This window comes from Babylonia areolata, chromosome 19, assembly GCF_041734735.1.
Source record: "Babylonia areolata isolate BAREFJ2019XMU chromosome 19, ASM4173473v1, whole genome shotgun sequence".
Classification (NCBI taxonomy): Eukaryota; Metazoa; Mollusca; class Gastropoda; order Neogastropoda; family Buccinidae; genus Babylonia; species Babylonia areolata.
Window position 1 is genome coordinate 45,947,949 of NC_134894.1, and position 21,619 is coordinate 45,969,567.

The following is a 21,619-nucleotide window of genomic DNA, read 5'->3' on the forward strand; positions in this document are numbered from 1 at the left end:
GCATCAACACGGGGGAATATAGGCTAGCTACTGCATGAAAACTACACATGAACACGGAGGAATGCAGGCTAGTTACTGCATGAAAACTACACTTCAACACGGGGGAATGCAGGCTGGCTACTGCATGAAAACTACACATCAACACAAGGGAATATAGGCTAGTTACTGCATGAAAACTACACTTCAACACGAGGGAATATAGGCTAGTTACTGCATGAAAACTACACTTCAACACGGGGGAATATAGGCTAGTTACTGCATGAAACTACACAACACGGGGGAATGCAGGCTAGTTACTGCATGAAAACTACACTTCAACACGGGGGAATGCAGGCTAGTTACTGCATGAAAACTACACTTCAACACGGGGGAATGCAGGCTAGTTACTGCATGAAAACTACACTTCAACACGGGGGAATATCGGCCAGGTACTGCATGAAAACTACACAACACGGGGGAATACAGGCTAGTTACTGCATGAAAACTACACATCAACACGGGGGAATACAGGCTAGTTACTGCATGAAAACTACACATCAACACGGGGGAATACAGGCTAGTTACTGCATGAAAACTACACTTCAACACGAGGAAATATGGCTAGTTACTGCATGAAAGCTACACATCAACACGAGGGAATATAGGCTAGTTACTGAATGAAAACTACACATCAACACGGGGGAATACAGGCTGGTTACTGCATGAAAACTACACATCAACACGGGGGAATGCAGGCTAGTTACTGCATGAAAACTACACTTCAACACGGGGGAATGCAGGCTAGTTACTGCATGAAAACTACACAACACGGGGGAATATAGGCTAGTTACTGCAGGAAAACTACACATCAACACGGGGGAATACAGGCTAGTTACTGCATGAAAACTACACATCAACACGGGGGAATATAGGCTAGTTACTGCATGAAAACTACACATCAACACGGGGGAATATAGGCTAGTTACTGCATGAAAACTACACATCAACACAGGGGAATGCAGGCTAGTTACTGTATGAAAACTACGCATCAACACGGGGGAATATAGGCTAGTTACTTGACACCATGGGAGCTACAGACCTGGTCACAGCATTAAAACGGGACACCAACTCGTAGGAATACAAGACCTAGTCACAGCATGAAGTACACAACATGGAATGCAGGGTTAGTTACAACATGAAACCTAGACATCAAAACGGGTAAATACAGGGTTAGTCATAGCATGAAACCTTGACATCAAAACGGGTAAATACAGGGTCAGTCACAGCATGAAACCTTGACATTAACATGGGGAAATACAGGGTTAGTCACAGCATGAAACTTTGACATCAAAACGGGTAAATACAGGGATAGTCACAGCATGAAACCTAGACAACATGGGGGAATACAGGTTAGTTACAGCATATAAAGTACACGTGACAACATGGGGACATACACAGTTACAGCATGAAACCTAAACAAAATTGGGATATTCATGGTTAGTCACAACATGAAACCATACATCAACACTGGGAAAAACGGGGTTAGTCACAGCATGAAACCTAGACATCAACATGGGGTCATACAGGGTTTGCAAGAACATGAAACCCAGACATCAACATGGGTATATACAGGCCTGGTTAGTCACTGTATGAAAACCTGTTAACATGGAGGAATACAGGTCTTGTCACAACATAACGTAATGGAGCGGAACCCTACAAAAAAAAAAAAAAAAAAAAAAAAAAAAAAAAAAACCTGCACAGATCTGTAGTACCAAAACTTAATGTTTCCCAAGCACTAACAAAGAGGATCACGTGTTCATATATGCCTGGTGTATTTGTGTGCGCGCACGCTCGCCAATGGATAAGTAAAATCCAAAGTTTTGTGTACGTACAATTTCACATTGCTCTTCACTCTGCTAGGAAAGTCAATGTACAACAGGAAAAGCAGGCGTGCTAGAACACAACCTTGTGGGATACTGCTTGTGACGTCTGCTTGCTGTGATGTTCCATTCATAACCACCCTCTGCTTCCTTTGAGACACAAAGTCCTGGATCCAGAGTAATACCCTGCCTGATACTCCGTGTGCCTGGATCTCAGAGGCGAGTCTGCGATGCGGGACGCTGTCAAACGCTTTCTGGTAATCCATAAAGATAGAAATGTGGAGTATATAATATTACAACATTATTTAAACAAATTTACGGTTTTTCCGTCTAAGGAACGAAATTGAATGGAAAGAACACAGGGGAAGAAATGTGGATACTGCCCATCATAGTAATATAAATAGGGCGATGAGGAAGGCAGGTGGGCAAAGGGAGGGTCCAAGCATGACAAAATATACAAAAGACGGTTGACAGACTGACATCTCTACAGGACGAGACGCATCCATTGAGAAAATAGTTCGACTGGGTGACCACAGTGGCATGTTGACAGCAGTGAGAGCGAGTCCACATACAAATTGGTTTGTTCTTCTGGCGATCTCTTTAACAGTGGCAGAAAAAAGGAGCCGGCGGAATTAACACAATATGTGTGTATGTGAGAGAGAGGGGGGAGGGGGGGGGGCGGACGGAGAGAGAGAGACTTTGTTCGGATTTGTTTATTAAAATATCTGCGTATGGTGATTTTGAGAAGCGGAGATAGGGGTATTATAAAACAAATATGATTAGGGTGTTGGGTGTGTGTGTGTGTGTGTACGCGCGCGCGCATATGTGTACGTAAATAATATATCTTTGAAAATGTTCTGTGCTTTTTGTGTTAAATCTTTCTCTACCTGTTTTCAGTAACGGCATGTGTGTTATGTGTATGATGTTTACTGTAAAGCGCTTCGACCCACGTCTTAGGGAGAAAAGCGCTCACGTATCCAGAAGTAGTAAGTAGTGGCAGTAGTAATCTTATGTATTGCGCCTCGCTCTTTTCTGCTATTGCGTGTAATATATAGCTCCAACACCACCCCATCCCTACATATTTTTTTTTCTTCATATTCCCTCTTCCTGAATGTTTTGCATTATGAGATATCAAATATCGAAAAAGTTCTAAAAGTACCACCCCATCTCACCTTAAAAACAAAAAAAACAATATTTAGATGTCCACTAAATCGAAAATAAAAACTTTAAGGAGAGGGCGGTGGCAAATGGGAGGGGGTGGGAGTGGGGATGTCTTTGGAAATGATCCTTTATGGTAGAGGACATAGATACGCTATGGCGAACGTATACGAATGTTTTACAACTGCCTGCTGAATATGAAACTATACCTATTATGTCGATGACCATATTACAGTGTTATCCTTATAATAAAAAAAACAACATGTTAGCACTGCCCCCCCCCCCCCCCCTTTTTTTTTAAATTTATTTTACTGCTACCACTACTACCACCGAGCCATCGGTGGCATAAAACTTTGAATGTCAAGAAGTGACTTATTGAAGTTAACACCTGAATTACGGTTGGTGCGTGGTGTAAAACGAAATAATATCGATAAAGCATTCTCATGACAAATGACCATACGAGTCCTGCTATTTTCATAATTGTCTGCCTTGCGACTAATTAATACTAAAAACGCTATGTATTCAATGATTAAGACTAACACTATATTCCATGAGGATATATCAATGCTAATACATTCCATGAATTAATTACCACTAATACTTCATTCCGTGACCAATACCGACAATATTGTAAACAACTAATTAATACAAATTGTGACTGCTGCTATCTTCAGTTGCTCTGAAGTCGAAGTACACAACTTCTCCTCTCCCAAGTGGGTTCATAATTTTTTCTTTGTATCCTGTTTTGAAAGAACCCAGGCAGTCAAACTCTTTTTTATACCCTAATTAACACAAACATTATACTTGGTGACTAATTAATACTAACAACATATTCCATGACTAATGGATACAAACCTCACGTTGTCCTGCTAACCCCAAGGTCTCTCTCGGTCTCTCCCTCACACACACACACACACACACCCGCTGCAACACGGAAAGGGCAAAAAAACATGGCGCCCTCGTTTTGCGCGGCAGTACGCTTTGCACATGTGCGGGAAAACGAACTAGCCAATGGCTAACTGGAAATACTCCTCCAACTCTTCCCCCCCCACCCAACCCCCACACTCTTCCCCCACCCCACTTCCACCCCTGTGTCACTCCTGTTCTGAATTTCGGTCGCCATGGTCAAGTGAAGTGTGGACGCATTCAGAGATGTCCGTTGCAAACGCACTGTCGGCTAACACATGAAACTCCGATTTCACGGACTTCACGTGCTTCATGAACCAGCACAGTCTTGTCAAACGTTCATATGACAGCAAGAAAAAGGAACGGTGCAGCTACCACTGCAGCACACACACACACACACACACACACACACACACATAGATGATCCAATGCATAAAAGCATGAATAAATCAGTCATTGAGATGAATGAGGGTTGGTCTCAATGAATATATTCACACATAAATAAATTAAACAAATGATTTGATTAATGGTAAATAAAAGAAGGAAAATCATAAATAATAATTGAAAAAGCATTAAAAATCGCATTGTCAACAAATAAATACTTACACATATGAAATAGACGAATAAAAGATTAATGAATGCGTACGTGAAAAATATGTAAAACATCAAGTATTTAAAATGCCTGTCGTTAAATCTCTCTCTCTCTCTCTCTCTCTCTCTCTCTTTCCACCACAACCCCGCCCCACTTACAGAGAACTATGTTTCCTTCTCTGAAAAACATCTGTCGGTATTCCTGCCTCTGATGGAACTATTTTTTCTTCCCCATTTTTTCAGCCATCCACGTACATTTTCTTTTACTGGGCCGTCCTAACATGTTTTTTGTTGTTGTTTGTTTGTTTTCTTCTGAGCCATCCCCCCCCCCCCCCCCCCCCCCCCCCCCGCCCCTTTTTATTTTATCCGTCCCCGTTTTTAAAGACACGATCCTATTTTTATTTCCTGAATCATCCCCACATTTTTTTTTCTGAACCATCAACATATCTATCTTTTTCTCTGAACCGTCTAGTGTAGTTTTTTTTTTTTTTTTTTTTCTGAGCCGTGCCCATATTTTCTTCTGAACCGTCCCATTACATTTTTTTTTTTTTTTTTTTTTTTTAGCCGTGCCCATATTTTCCTGATCCCTCCCCATGTTTTTTTTTGGTTTTTTTCTAGGCATTTTTTTCCCCTGAGCCGTCCACTTTTGTCTGGACCCTTCTAATTTTTCTTCCTGACCCGTGGCAATTAGTTATCCCGGGTGACGCGACAGGCAGCAGTACTTATGTAATAGCGTGGTTCCAAGTTGACTACCTGTCACATGTGCTCCAACTTCAGCTGTTTTGGTGTCCGGCGATTAACAGCAATCGTGAAAGTGGCATGGCTTTCCACAGGTACTAATGCTTCTGGTAAAGTGTATGTGTGTCGGTGTGTAAGGTTAGTGGTGCGAGCGTGCGTGTATAACGTGTGTGTGTGTGGATATGCGCATGCATGTCACTTAATTTTTGCACGGTTGACAGAATTCCATGTGTAGGTATGCGCGTGTTTGTTACTACAAAAGTGAAATCTCTTGATTCATACACTGTTTAAATGTATGCAGTCTGGGTTGTGTGTGTGTGTGTGTGTGTGTTTTGTAATACAGGGAAAGATCCGCAACACTTGACCGTTTGCCTCCACCTCGTCACTTTTTGTCTCTGTGCAACTGTCCACCTCTATGTGTGTTTGTGTGTGCGCACTTACGTGTTTGTGTACATGTGTTCGCTCTCACCCACGTACGGACGTATGCAAGTCCGTGGCTCTCACCCTGTTCATTTCTGTAGCAGCGCCAAACTAACTTTGTATTTCTTCACTTTTCGATAAGGATTGACCGTGATTCTGTTTTCCTGTTTGTTTTCTCCTCGTAGTGCTGCTGGTATTCTGCTGCTGTAGGTTCAAAGCAAACGTACCACCGTCATTGCATTATCATAATTTCACATTCCTCTCCAGCAACCCCACACTCTGGTGGTGTCACATGAAACGAATGGAACCCAGTGGACAAAAGTGGCGTACCAGCAAAAGACTTGTGTGCTCTGCACATTTTACACGGAGTTTTGATCGCTGTACGTGAAGGCTGTGCCAACTGAACGCGCGCGCGCGCGCGTTTGATTGTGTATGCGAGCGTATTTGTGTGTGCGTGATTGCGTCTAAGTATATCAGTGTGTGTGTGCATGTGCGTGCATGTGGTTGTGTGTGTGTTTATGCGCGCGCGCGTGTGTGTGTGTGTGTGAAACACGTTAAAATATTGTAAGTAGCTGTGGTTGCTGTACCTGTTTTTTTTTCATGTGCGCGTCTGTTGGCCGTGGTTTAATTCGTTTTTACTGTGGGCTTGCTCCACCTTGTTATTAATATTACTTTTAGTGGTCAAACTTGTATACTCATATGTTCAGTTTTATTTTGTAGTCTTGAAATTTCCTGTCAACAAAAAACACTTTTGTCTTTGTTGTCATCACAATTTGAATAAAAAGAAAGTTACTTCAGTTTGACCATGATGGAAGTAGGGTGGCAGTTTGCAATTACTCTCCATCCATCAAAACATCTGTAGAGATGAAACAACATACTTTAATTTCAGAGTTCTGTCAAGTATCTTACAAGGCAAATTTGATTTTTTATCCATTCTTAAGGTCTGGAAAAGTGTTAAAACTGAGCACTGTTCAGTGTTGTGAACAGCGTACACAACATGGAGCGCCAGTCAGTAGTGCTTTGGTACTCCCTCTATTCATAGCTCAGTGGTTTTGTTCCCACATTAACAACCCCTAGAACCACCAATCCAGGGTGGGGAATGTGCTTCCTAAGTACTGCCATCTCCCCATGAATGAGGAGGTAAGTACCCAAGTTTTAAGGCCCAACCAACCGCTGCACAAAGTTGAAGCTATCAGCACACCTATCGCTCTCTTTCAGATAATAGGACGTGTGCAAAGAAACACAATACTCACCTGCACACACAGGCAAGGATGCACATTCATACATACACATGCTCACATACCCTTCCACTACTGCCCTTACACCTCTACCTCTCACCACACATATAAATGCACTCTCACACACATACATGTATACATATACATGCAAAATACATGCACACCTGTACACACACACACACACACTAACACATGTGCTTGTGCACACGCATACAACTACTGCAACACATTGTCGTTGCCAACATGTATTGTTGCTGGTACATCTAATTTTTTTTCGTAGCAACACTTCCTGGCATGTATGTATGTATATATATCCCGTGACAAAATTTGCAGTTACCACATTGTAGTTGCACACACAATGACATACATTTACTCAAAACATGCAAAATGCACACACACTAACACACATGTGCTTGTGCACATGCATACAACTACTGCAGCACATTGTTGTCACCAACATATATTGTTGCTGGTACATCTAATTTTTTTTCGTAGCAACACTTCCTGGCATGTATGTATATATATATATATATATATCCCATGACAAAATTTGCAGTTACCACATTGTAGTTGCACACACAATGACACACATTTACTCAAGACATGCAAAATGCAACACACACACGCGCGCAGAGATTTTTTTCGTTTGTTTGTTTAATAATAAAACCTTTCATAACATTATTTTGGTCACACTGATGTTCATAAATGACAATGATAGTTGAGTGAAAAACAATACCTGATAGTATCAGCTTAGGAACTCTCCTCCCTTTCATTCCCTGGCCCATGATAACCAGGACCATCACTGTTTCAACTTGTGCTGAACAGTGAAGAAATTGCACAAGGCGAATCAAAAGAAAAACAAAACTTTGATTGATCACAAAATATCTTTCGCACAACCTTGTTTTTCAACTTCAAGTTATCTACTTTAGTTTGCACATACACACACACTCGTACACCCACACACACACAACACACATCATGCCCACACACACACAAAGAGAAATGTTCCCATGGCAAATGCTCACAATACAGTAACACAGCCACTCATTTTTAACCTGCTGATAACTATAAAAGCAACCAGGATTCAAGACTTTGTAGATACTTTTTCTGCTATTCAGTGTAAGTTGTTTATGTTTCTGGATTGGTTTATCTTGATTTTTCATCTATCTCATTATGGAGCCACCCACTGCAGTCCCCTTAAAAAAAATAAAAACATGAAGACAGCACTGACAGAACTGAAATGAACAAAACCAAATATGTTTTGTTGAGCAGAAAGTATTGGTAGTAAACGCGTCACTCACTGTCATTCTGAATACAACTGAACACTCGTAGAATGAAAGACTCAGGCACTGTGAAAAAAAAATCAAGAAAAAAAAGACTTTTATTTGCAAAATTCTGCCTGTGCAACTTGTAACATTAAGCTGCATTTCTTGTGCCAGGATCTTCAGATCCTGCCTGTTCCCCGCTGTTCTTCACTCCCCAAACCGCTTTGTTCTTGCCCATGTTATTACCAAAATGTTATCTGCTTACGAACCATTTATACAATTTGAAATAACTAAATATGTTGCTGTTAAAAACTTAAATAATGTGCAAACCTATCACATAGTATCAATCTCAAAATCTGGACAATCCACATCCAAGCCAGATTTTAAGCTGCCATTCTGCTTCATAATCGTACACCGAAAGGACTGTGACGTCAACTGAGGTCGACAATGACGGTGATGAAGGAATGAAGGGGATGATCCACCAGTCGAGTTCTCCCCCCCAGTGCAGCAGTGTGTGTGGGTATTGTGACTGGGTGCCCCCCCCCCCCCCCCCCCCCCCTCAGCGTACAGAGAAGTCCACCAGGTCCAGCCCCATGTCCATGGCCAGGTACATGTAACGAGAATTGGCAACCAGGGAGTACACCGGGCTGTTCTGGTCCCCGCTGTAGTATGCCTGCACGCCAACAACACATTCACCCTTCTTTGTCTTGTCTTCTCACAACACATTCCTCTGCTTGAAATTCAGACTGCACTCTCTCCTCAGCGAGTGAGTGTCACTAAAATGCAGCACCACTGATATATTTCTTGTTTTTGCCTCAAGACTATTTTCCGTTTTTTTTCAAAGTGGATTTCTATACATATCTGTTTTGCTAAGGGCAAGTTGTTGGGTTCTTTTATGTACAATAACTGCATGCTACACATGGGACCTCAGTTTAATGTTTCAAGCGAATGGCTAGTGTCCAGACCACCGCTCAAGGTCTAGTGGAGGGGGGAGGAAAAAACTGCAGAGCGCTAGATTCGACCTTGTCTGCTAAAATTCTCTCACTTCCGAGGTGGACACATTACCATTAGGCCACCAAACTACTGTCAGGACTTGGATGGATGCAAATCTGTTGACCTGGGGGATTGTAAAATTATCGTTGGGACCCTAACCACTTGGCTACTGAGCCCACTGTTCAACATCGGGGCTTGGTGGGATGCATCATGCTCATGAAGCAATGTCAATATTTCTCACATGAACCAACAGAGGTTCATTAAAGCAGGCAGCGCTACACTTTGTGAATCTGCACTTATCATTTGATCCATTCATTCATAGCATGTGTTTATGTATGCACGTAGGTTATGTGGAAACGTGTGAGCATACATACTACCACTTCAACTACTACAAATAATACAGTACTCATATTGTGCAAACTCATACAATGGGCTCTAAGCACCTCATAAGAAACAAAGCATATACAACAGTGCACAATAATAATAATAATAATAATGGTATTTATATAGCGCTGAATCTTGTGCAGAGACAAATCAAAGTGCTTTCGCACCAGTCAATCACACGCATGCGTAACTCTAAAACTGAAGAAACTAAAGACAAGGAAGAGCCAGGCAAGGGAGCCTATTTTGGGAAGAGGTGGGTTTTAAGGCCAGACTTGAAAGAGCTGAGTGTGGAGACTTGACGAAGCGAGAGAGGAAGTTCATTCCAATTGCAAGGTCCAGAGACAGAGAAAGAACGGCAGCCAACAGTCGAGTGTTTGAATCTGGGTATGCGTAAACAGAGTGGATCCCAAGCTGATCGTAGTGAGCGAGATGGAGTGTAGAGGTGAAGGCAGCCGCAGAGATAGGAAGGGGCAGTTTTGTGAATACATCTATAACATAGAGTGCTGATCTTTTACTTCATTCAGTGTGAGACAGGGAGCCAGTGGAGATGTTGCAAAAGAGGAGTGATGTGCTCAGATCTTTTCTTTCTGAGGACGAGTCGGGCAGCAGAGTTTTGTATGCACTGAAGGGACTGAATGGATGAAGCATGCAAACCAGACAATAGAGAGTTACAGTAGTCAAGGCAAGACAGAATGAGAGAAACGACAAGTCTAGATGTTGCGTCAGTGGACAGATATTTCCGGACGGCACTGATGCGCCGCAGTTGACAGTAGCAGGACTGACATGTCTGACTGATAAATTTTTGCATGGACAGTGTATTGTCAAGGACAACACCGAGGTTCCTGACTGACCTGGAAAGAGGGATGGATGTACTGCCAAGTTTGATTGTGTCAATTGTGATGGAAGACAGTTTTTTATTAGTTCCTATGATCATTGCTTCAGTTCTGTCCACGTTCAATTGTAACTTATTTCGAGTCATCCAGTTTTGAATGTCCAGGAAGCAGTTGGATGATTCTTGCAAGAGTGACAACACTAGATATAAGAGCACATGAGGACAGAAGAAAAGAATTCTCTCTATATATATCTGCTCCAAGACAATACAACAAACTGCATTTGGTGAGTCCGTAGGTATTTGCAAATAAATCAGTGCATGCTTTTGCATTTCTACACACAATCGACATATGCACATATACGGACAATGGGGTAGGAGTGAGGGGACTATTCCAAATGCCCTACCTGTAGATCTGTATTCTTCTTCAAAAGTGTGGTGCATCTGCATGTCGTCTTTGTGAGTAAATCAGCACATGCTTTTACACAACCATGTACAAGTTACAAACACATCATAACAACAGGGGTGGGGAACTATTCTACCTCTCACCTGAACATCGTGTTGCTGGCGTTTGTCCCACAGTCTGACCAGACCATGGCGGGCGGTGCCCGTCAGCATAGTGTTCTGATCATCTGACTGCAGGCAGTACACAGTCGAATCAAACTTGTCCTCCCACTGGTTCACACTGACCGACATGAAGGGGAAAATAAAACAAAAAATTCACACAGACTGCAAATATATATATATGTAAATAATAATTCTGTTCAATCTGGTTTAGTCAGAGCCTAGCATAATCTGGGCTGTAACAGTGCTCACACAATGACAACAGATTAAAAAAACAACAACAAAAAAACAAAAACAAAACAAAAACAAACCCTCAACAGGCACAACTGCTGAGTGGTTAAAAAGTTCCACTTTTAATCCCAGGGTTCTGTGTTCCAATCCTGGTTCTAGTGCCTGGTGGGTTAAGGATGGAGATTTTTCCCATCTCCCAGGTCAACAGATGTTTGAGCCTGCTAGCGCATGAACCTCCATTTACACACATGCAGAACAAGGATCCCATGATCCACGTCAGCACTCAGTGTGTTATGGAAACGCACTTACCAGCATGAACACCCCTGAAAATGGAGAACTGTTGCCTACATGGTGGGGTAAAAAGGTCATACACATAAAAGCCAACTAGCACATGTATACAAGGAAAAGAGGTAATTGTTGCCCACAAACAAATAAGAAGAACTAACCATTCATGAGTGCGCAGGTCCCACATACGCACATAACTGTCGTGGCCACAGGTGAGCAGGATGTTGGCCGACTCAAATTTCATGTCCAAAACTCCAAATCCACGCTTGTGTTCATGGCCCAGGTGACCCAAGAACTCTCCACTGAAACAGGGTTTTATTTCTGAGATCATGACTACACCCACTATCTTAGAGCAGGAATTCATGTGTTGGGTGTACTGGAAAATGTAAGGGATTCACAAACACTCTACAAACACAAAATCAACAAAATACAATAAGCAAGACAACACACATACACATGTAGGCATGGATGAGTGAGAGAGGGAGAAAAAAACAGAAAAAAACAGCAGTCTAAGTGCCAATGTCAGTATGTACTTATAATCATGTTCATGCATGTTAATCTGAATTAGTATTTTTGTATATCTTGTGTGTTTTTTGTATGTGTACATGCTTCTTTGTTTGTGTATGTAAACATGTACTTTCATGATACATGTGTGTGTGTGTGTGTGTGTGTGTGTGTGTGTATGTGTGAGAGAGAGAGAGAGAGAGAGAGAGAGAGAGAGAGAGAGAGTGAGAGAGTGGGAGTGTTTGTGTGCGTGTGTTTGTGTTTGTGAGAGTGAGTGTAAGTCTAGGTGTGTGTGTGCGCACACGTGCGCTCATTCATGTGTGTACATGTGCATGCATGCTTCTACCTTCATATAATTATATAAGCACTGCATGCTTGTTTTTCTTCATGTTCATCTGTGCAAGCTTTTATGTGCTTGTGGGTATGAACCTGCAGATTGTACATCTAATTGTACACTGAAGTGCTGTACACAAGTATCTGCTAATTCGCTTTCTTCCTCACCTGCTGATGTCCAGGAGGGCGATGGCCGGGTTATTGTAACCGGCAGTGCCCGCAGCTACAGTACTGCAAACATACAACCAATCCCTTGGCTTCAGTCAACTGCTTCACACATTCCTTCATTTCAAACTCACCCACAGCACTTTCTTATTCTGCTTAAAAATAAATCTGCGTCAAAAAGTTTCATATGTTACCCTTGCAGTTGCACTGATTCCATCAACACTGCTTTATTCTGAAGAAAACTCTTGTTTCAAAGTGGTTCAATTATTTTGTTTTAAAGTTCCACAGTCTAACTCCTGCGTTGACTACCACCACTACTTTATCATCCTTTATCATTCTTACAATCATTCAAAACCAAAACCAAAACTGTTATGCAAATGATCATATAAGAAATATCGTCAAATAATTTAGTATTCAGAAAATACTGATAAGAATTAAGAAAATATCCACCAAAAACCCAGCCTAAGACAGATTGAATTATTCCATCATTAAGTTATGAGATGAAAAAGAAAAGGCTCTCACAGCAAAATCTTTTCTAAACCAGTTTTCAAACCCTGCCAACTATTCATATTCCCCGTTCCATGTATGTACAGTAGATAATGATTGAGAAAGTATAGAATGCTTTTATCCTGTTTATAAAATTTTACAGATATATTAGCTACAACAGGGAAATCAAACCCAAGGCAAAGGCGTATCCATCATTTTCACACTCACCAGCCATTGGGTGAAGCAGACAGTGACCACATACGGTCACCGATGTTGAAGATTTTTTTAATTTTTTCATCATCTTCCGGACACAGTGACAGCACCTAAACAGGAGATAATGCGAGCACTGAGCACAGAAATTGCATGGTAAAAGTGTTAGGAAAAAAAAGAAAAAAGAAAAAAAAAAGAAAAAAAGAAGTATGTAATAAAAATAGTTACAAAAGAATAGTATATTCTCCTCAGATTATCTCATGTGATATACATTTTCACTTGGCCAGGTATGGACCAAACACCGGAGTGTTAAAAAAACACACAAAAGGTCAAGCCAACAACACAAATATTTAGATTTTTTTTGTTGTTGACACAAACAGACAGACAGAAGGAGAGAGAGTATCAAAGAGTGTGCAGTACCCTGACAGTCTTGTCCTTGGAGCCAGACACAATGACGTTGTCCACAACGTCCAAACACTGGGTGTCACTGTCATGGACGTTTTTATACAGCATCAAATGTACACCTGATGAGGCTTCCCAGGTGCTCACATCTCCTCCTCTGAAGTCATATAGTATATACATATTTCACTTCGTGCACTGAATTACTGATGATGATTTTGTACATCAGACAGATATTGTTGCACGCACACCCACATGTGCACCCACACATCACATGCATATAATTTGTGTGCACCCACGCACATGCAAAGACAGAGTATGTCTTTTGTTTATAAATGTGACACAGCATGCGAAAACCCAGCTAAAGTCGCAGCCAGCTATTCTTAGCTGTGCACAAAAACACCTCATTAGGGTCAAAGTAATGAAAACTGAAATTTTTTATGATCATTTTTTAAATAAAATTTTCACATCTTTGAAGTCTGATCTTTGCTGTTCAGTATTTTAGCACAAACTGCCTGAAACTGTAGATTTTTTGTATTTTCAGGTGCATGCTCTGTTGGTAATGGTGCACAGATTCGTCACTTAAGTTGCAACGTTCAGTGCATCTGACTCCAGGCTTTCCTGAAATTACATCAGAATCCGATGATGTGGCAATACATACAAACATTAGTCTGGTAATTTGCACAAAAATATCATTTTCTGGACAAATGGATATCTGCACACACAAAATCATACTAGAACAACCACAATATAAAAAAACTGAAAAAGAAATAGATGCATTGTGACTTCTGCAAGTGATAATATGGATGTGAGGCCACGCCCCCTCAGTCTCCATCCCCCTCCTCTTCACCCCTCTCACACCGTCACTTCATCAGACCGTGTTGGCTGAGTGCCAAGAAAATAGCTCATACGGTGCCCTGCTAAAAATTCGTCTGCTAGAGTTGAACAGCCTGCATCACTCACTGATAGTTGTATCTTGGCCACTCTCTTGATTGCTCCCTTTATTTTCTATCAAATCGTCCTATAAATGTTCACCACTGTCTTCTCCTTCGAATTTATGCTCCAATTCTTTCTGAGCATTAGCTGAAGAAAGTAATCTTGGTTGATTTAGTTCGCCACGAGCGCATGTCTTGAGCACGGAGTCAGTCCGACATTTTGTTGAGCGAGCGAGGAGAGGAGCCAGGCAAAGACTGCGGCCAGTAACCCAACCAAAACGTTCAAATAATTAATGACTGCAGTTAGTTGACACTATTTTGACATAGGATCCAAAGAAGAAGTTCAAATGATTCATCAGTGTTGCAAGGAATATTTTTTGTTCAAACAAATGTGGTCGTTGTCTCCTATTTGAACAATCACTGTTGCTGTTGATTCTGCTCTCTTGTGGCATGACATCACTATTCCACTTACCATTCTTGACTTCGTTTCAGCACAGAGAGAAAATATGAATTTTCCCGTGTTTTTTTCATACAAAAATTCATAGTTAAATCTTCTGACACCAAATACATGTTCAAGATAATTCTTGTTCTAAAGTTACAAACTGGCAAATGTTTGTTTTTTTCATGAGCAGATTTCTCCATTTGTTCTTTTCAGGCACCCCAAGTTTGTAAAAAATATACAAAAAAACTATGACAGATAGATCAATTCTGTCTGTGATTTCTGAACTTTCTGAAAGTACATAAAATTTAATGTCCAAAATGATAAATTCTGACTATAGCTGGATTTTCGCATGCTGCATCACAAATCTTTAATTGTTCATTTTATTCAGTACACTTCAGTAAGTCTCGATATAATTTATTTTCTTTAAAAAGAACAACAAACTTTCGAGGTATTAATGTTGATGCTTTGTCACTTACATACTATCATACTATGTTATGAACATAACTTACATACAGTCTCCTCACTGGAGCAAGTGGAAGACAAATAAAACATGTTCATATTCATATGACACTTTAGTAGTCTTATTTTTTCATTCATTTTCAATCTTAATTTTCTTAAGAGTTTTTGTTTTCTTTTATACATAATACATGTAGATTATACATACATATGTTGTACACACACAGAAAAAACAACAACAAAAAACAAACAAAAAAGCAATAGAGCAGATAGTAAATTTCACAGAGAAGATACTAACACCACCTCTTCTGTTGGATAAAGAGTACATTAATAAAAGAATTATGTATGATCTACAAAAATGGAATATATGCCCTACAATAAGTATCACTACAACTACGAATGTACACAATTGTTTCAACTGAAATGGCAGACATTGACAGCAAATAACTAAATTATTTAACAGAACAAATAACATAAGATGTGTAGCTTTCTGTGACAAGGGTGTATTTCTCTGACAATCTTAGACCTGTATTTTATGTTTTATCATACAGATATGGCAACCACTTTGTTCTAAATTCATGTAGTGTGCAGTTTACTTTCCCATCATAATATTAATAGTTTAATACTCTATACTATGTCTTACTACTTTAAGACAATTTTCAAAAGACTGGATGATTAGCAAGCACTTATCAAACTTATACTTGTAAATAAATCTTTTTCCAAGGAGAATAATTAAATTAATCATTGAATCATCTTTACTGTTTGATCCACATCAACCAGTATCAAATTTTGTGTTAACTTAAAGTCATGTCGGTGCACAGCAGTCTGTCTTATAATCATTAATTCATTATTTAAAACATATATGTGTATATATATATATATATATATATATATATATATTCACAAATCTGTGAACATAAATAACATCCAATTTTATGATCTACAAAAAAAGAGAGAGAGAGAAAAAAAATATATATATATATACTTCTGGTCAAGAGATTCACTGATTATCATGTCCACAAAAATATCAACTTTGCCATACAATAGTGGACTTAAAGAGACTGAGAGAGATTATGTGAAAGACCACACAGAAAGAACACTGGTCTTTTAGCTGTACAAAGAAACAGGGACTAAAACTGAAACACCATGCAGAAAGAACGCTGGTCTTGAAAAAAATGAACTGGACAAAGAGAAAATAAAGGAAAAGACTAAGCAACCAACCTGCTGCCACTGACAACAATGTCATTGTGGATGACAAATCGAGTCACATCAGTAGGCATGCCTCGCAGATCTGCTCTGGGTCTGTCTCGCAGACGTCCATTATTCTGGATTGTGAACTGATGGATGACATTGCCCCTGGACACCAGTAGACTGTCCTCATTTTTCTGCAGCCATGGCAACATTCTGCACAACAATCAACAAAAATAAAACACAGTCTGCCTGTATTATATAATAATACATTTTTACACCAGCACACACCAAAAAGAAGAGAGCAAGAGAGAGAGAGGGAGGGAGAGGGAGAGAGTGACAGACAGACAGAAGCAGTTGATCAACAAGAAGTAATGTGATATATGTTATTATTCATGAGAAACATATCATGCTGGATATGTAACAAAATATTCCATCTATTTCTGCTTGAATTCTTTGTCGTTGCTATTTAATTCAGTATCAAACATATTCAATACATCTTGCTCTTTTCAGCATTTGTCAACACATAGACACTAAGTAGTGACTAAGTAAGTTAGTAATGCTCCCTGAACTGGACTGCAACCATCACCATGCCTCGAGCTTCTGCTCCATCTTTCTTCACCTCAGCACTATGTTACAGCCTTTAAATATACTACTTTATATAATCTTTGACTCACTTGCGTAAACAAAGTGAGTCTATGTTATAACCCGGTGTTCAGTTGTGTGCGTGTGCGTGTGTGTGTATGTCTGTGTATCCATGGTAAACTTTAACATTGCCATTTTCTCTGGAAATACTTTGTCTGTCAATACCATATTGGCTTAAAAATAGTAGGAAAAAATCTTCACAGTCATAACAATAATAGGTTGTAAGTCTCCTGAATTAAGCCGTGTTTCTAGATCATTAACAACTGATTTCGCTGAGGCTATTTCTGAATTTCGAAAACACCATTTTACCGCTTCCCAGTTTCCAGAAGGTAGGCTATGCTTCGTAAGAAGACTGCAAGACCTTGTTTTTCTTGTTCGCAATTGAAAGGAAAGAAATACTAATTCTGGACAGAACACATAGTGACACCATCGACATGTTCACTGCATATGAATATTCTAATGTGGACACTGAATTTACTAGAATGAACTTGTATAAAAGAAAAACTGAATAGACCATTTCACTGAGTTTTGGTCAGCCTTGTCTAGGCAGGTCTGTGCAGATCTTGTTTTTCTTGTTCACAATTAAAAGAACAGAAATACAAATTCTTGACAGAACACATGCAGTGACACAAACTACATCATGGACGTGTTTAAACTTTAATGCATATGAATATTTTAAAGTGGATACTGAATTAACTAGAATGAACATGAAAGAGAAATTGAATTGACCATGTTGTAGTTTCCTGGCGAGTGTAACTAAACTTGTCAAACATCTATCTGGATCCAGAAAAACAGCTAAATGTTGCAGTGTGCTTGAGGCGATGGCAATGTCTCCTCTACCACGGACTTTAAAGAATTCACAAATGCCTGAAATATACCAAAATAACATGATTTAAGCACTTCGAATACTGCAATCGATTTTTCACGCTTAAAAAAAAAAAAAAAAAAGCTTAAATGTCAATTCTTGAAAGTCACTGGTAGATCCGTAGCGTTATCACTTTGAATACCGCAATTGATATATCAAACTTTAAAAAAAGCTGAAATCGATTTATTTTGCTTAAAAAAAGCATGCTTAAAAGTTAAATGTTAATTTTTTAACGTCACTGGTAGATCATATCCACAACAGTGCTGTGACTAAGACAATTTCTTTCCACCCAAACATGCTGGGTTCGAATCTGCTCTCACGTCAATTTTTTTAATTTTTAACCTGAAGCTTTGTAATAATAAATACAGAACACATTTTTAACGATTTAAATTTATCAATTTGTCTATCTTTTTTAAGTGTATCACAAGTGAGCCTTGAAGGCCTTGCTTCTCATGTTTTCCACTATTTTACTCAGACTCTAGATTAATATTTACATAGTTGGTGACAAGTTTCAATTCTGAGTTTGCTAAGAAGTCCTATTGCTGTGATTCATGGGTGATGAAACTCTGAAGTGTATCATGTGTATGTTTTTGTTAAGCTGCATCCTTTTGTATTGATTTATCACATGGAAAAAAAACAACAACTATGAATAGTATGAATAAAAATAATTTATATATGCTCCTGAAGCTAACTGAAAGGCAACATTTCTTTCTAACTTCCAGCGCTTCACTTTGAAAAATAAAGCACAAAGAAACCACACATATTAATTCATGGACTGAAAAAACAAAAAAAGGAATCAGCACATCAAGTTACAAATTATAGTCTGTAATTCACTGTAAAAAAAAAAGAAAAAAAAAAAAGACTATCAAGGGTTACTGTTACTGTGTCAAGACTAAACTTGGGGAGATCAAATCAAGTATAATTTATTTTGCATACCTATCACTTCACTGTAGTTCACTGCAAAATTTCACAGGTCACTTTGTGTATGTGGGTAAAAATATAGATAGGAGGAGGAGGGAGAGGATGGTATGTGCAATAAAACTTTATAAAAACAGGTTTGTAAGCCGAGATCAGTCAGCAAATATGACTGAGTATGGGAGTTTCTTTCAATTTTGTATAAATGTAAAGACAAAAGAACAATCAGCAATGAACAGAAGGTGATGACACTGTGCAATGATATTCACTAGTAATAGTCATAAGAAATAGTCAATATCACACAGTAAAAATTATTCAAAGCCACCATACCTGTGATTGTATCTGAGCATCCAATATTCACGACGATGACCATTTTCCCAGTTCAAAGACACTCGGTATCGCTCTTTTATAGAGCCTAAGTCCCTGCTGGGTCTGAAATACAGATTATGCATTTTCAGATCATCAACAAAACAAGTTAACAACTGACCAATCATTTTATCCATATCATCAAATAAGTCTCGTCTGTCAGTCACCTGGGTCTGAAAACAAAACACCCAGTTGTTTCCCATTAAATGGCAATGGTCAAAGGCAATGTTGAATGAACTGAAAGAAAAATAACTTGGAAACAAATGAATCATTAGAAACCCCCGAAAACGGAGTATGGTTGCCTACAATAAAGTGTATATAAACTTTAAAATAATAGAAATAACAAATAATCAACAGTCAATTATGAGCAGACTTAAAAAGTATAATTTAGTAATAATATAGTCACAGGAGTAGAATTTGGCTAGAATCTTGATAATTGATCTTTTCCTCAATGCCGAGTGAGAAAATATGTGTGTGTGTGTGTGTGTGTGTGTGTGTGTGTGTGTACCTGTGTTTACATACGTGACTGTCACTCAGAGTGTGTGTTCGGGGGAGGGGGTTTGGGTCTGCGAGTGGTGCGCAGGGGTTGGGGGTGGGGCAATGAATGAAAATTGCATAAACTGCAGGTCAGATCTGAGGAAAGACACTTGATGGGTTTAACCACAACTGTGTTCATTGATACTCTGACAATATCAACAATTGTTCTCCTGAAGACAGAATAAGTAGTGTTCACAACAAGACGCTGACGTTCATTTCGTCAGTCACACTGTGGAATGGTTATGGTGGGAACAAGTATGGATACTGCCGATACTATGCCACCATTTTACATCCCACTGGTTTGCATACATAAAATTCTGTCACTGATATTGTTTGCTACCATTTCAATATGACAACTTCCCTATTTTTCTTGGATTCTTCATCATCAAAACTCACACAATACAATAAGAACTTGAGTCTGGTTCACATAACTCCACTTGATATATTTACATGTAGACCTGCATATGATATTCACATTTAAAATGACTGACAAATAAATAAAAGAAAATGCTAGGTTATTTCAAACAGTAGAGTGGTAACTCTCTCCATTACACAAGGTACACAACTTCAAGTCAGTGATGCTTACGCTACGGATTCAGCTAGCACACAGAGGAAGTGTCTGGGTTTCTTCCAATGTACCTTTTATTTACCTGTGTGCTAGCTGAACTTGGAAGTTGTGTACCTTGTGTAATGGAGAGAGTTACCACTCTTTACTATCTGTTAATCATTTCACCTCCTGGCCTCATTATTTGTTAATTTCTAGGTTATTTCCCTTCTTCCAGTGTTTTAACTTATAAGGGTTGTAGCACATGTTCATAGCTTAGCCTAATTAAATGCATTTTATGTATATTACGAACAACCACTAGGATCTTAAACTAGTGGATCTTGAACACTGAGCTCAGTTTGCCTACCGACTGTCTGCTGGCCGAATGAAAATGCGGTCCTTCTCGTATGGTAGCCAAACACAGTCTGCTGAAGCCAGCTGTCTGAAACGTTTGCTCACTCGACATAGCTTGCACAGAGTGCCAGGACTCAGGTACCGAAAGATGACAAACCATACGTCGTCGGGAAGTTCCAGAACTCCACAGGATGGACTTTCGGAGTCGGTGAAGACCGGGTTATTTCTCGTTCGGTTACTCTGTGCGGACTTTCCGCCTCTTCTTCTGGACCCAGACTTAGAAGTTTTACTTTGGCTCGCTCTCTCCATTTTCTTCCCTCTTGTATCACAAAGTTATGTGTCGGTTGTACAGAAGCACAAGTCAACCTCTTGCTCATTTTCAAGTTAACAGTATATGCTTAAAAATAGATCTTAGAAATGTGATTGTGCAATGGCAATCTTGACAACTGTCTCCATGTTGTGTGAAAGTGTGTGTGTGTGTGTGAGTGTTTATGGTGTCACTGGAAAGTGAACAAAAAGTGACACTTGTTAGTTTGCATCATAGTGAGATATGTTTTGAAATATAAATGCAAAATCTAAACGTTAAATTTTAAAGATAGACTTATAAGATATTACAATACATAATACACTGTTAAACAATCAAAAAATAAATCAATGGATTCTGACTAGAGATTAAAATAACGTCATCATTAGCTGTGTGGTTTACATTTCGTTCGTCAGTCCTTTCTTTTTGCCAGAAATTACACCAAATAACTGTAAATATCCTCAAACAAACAAACTCACTTGGCTGTGCTACAATGTTAAAAGTTAATAT

General features: G+C 39.4%; 1 protein-coding gene across 1 annotated transcript; it reads right to left on the reverse strand.

Annotated features, from left to right (window-relative positions):
- Positions 1 to 8,055: 8,055 nt before the first annotated feature.
- Positions 8,056 to 21,288, reverse strand: LOC143293771 (F-box/WD repeat-containing protein 4-like). Its single transcript, XM_076604999.1, has 9 exons — positions 20,819 to 21,288; positions 19,335 to 19,436; positions 16,613 to 16,795; positions 13,580 to 13,718; positions 13,178 to 13,272; positions 12,467 to 12,529; positions 11,623 to 11,763; positions 10,931 to 11,066; positions 8,056 to 8,848 (listed from the first exon to the last, which is right to left on the reverse strand). Exons 1-9 carry the CDS (start codon positions 21,112 to 21,114, stop codon positions 8,735 to 8,737), a joined length of 1,269 nt encoding a protein of 422 aa, XP_076461114.1. The 5' UTR covers positions 21,115 to 21,288; the 3' UTR covers positions 8,056 to 8,734.
- Between the last annotated feature and the right edge of the window lie 331 nt (positions 21,289 to 21,619).

Excerpts from the sequence above, each read along its gene's own strand:
- LOC143293771 (XM_076604999.1), bottom strand. The coding sequence starts at position 21,114 with ATGGAGAGAGCGAGCCAAAGTAAAACTTCTAAGTCTGGGTCCAGAAGA. Across the intron at positions 12,530-13,177 it reads TCTGCTTCACCCAATGGCTG|TACTGTAGCTGCGGGCACTG; the intron begins GTGAGTGTGAAA and ends GTATGTTTGCAG. Across the intron at positions 8,849-10,930 it reads GCCAGCAACACGATGTTCAG|GCATACTACAGCGGGGACCA; the intron begins GTGAGAGGTAGA and ends GTTGGCGTGCAG.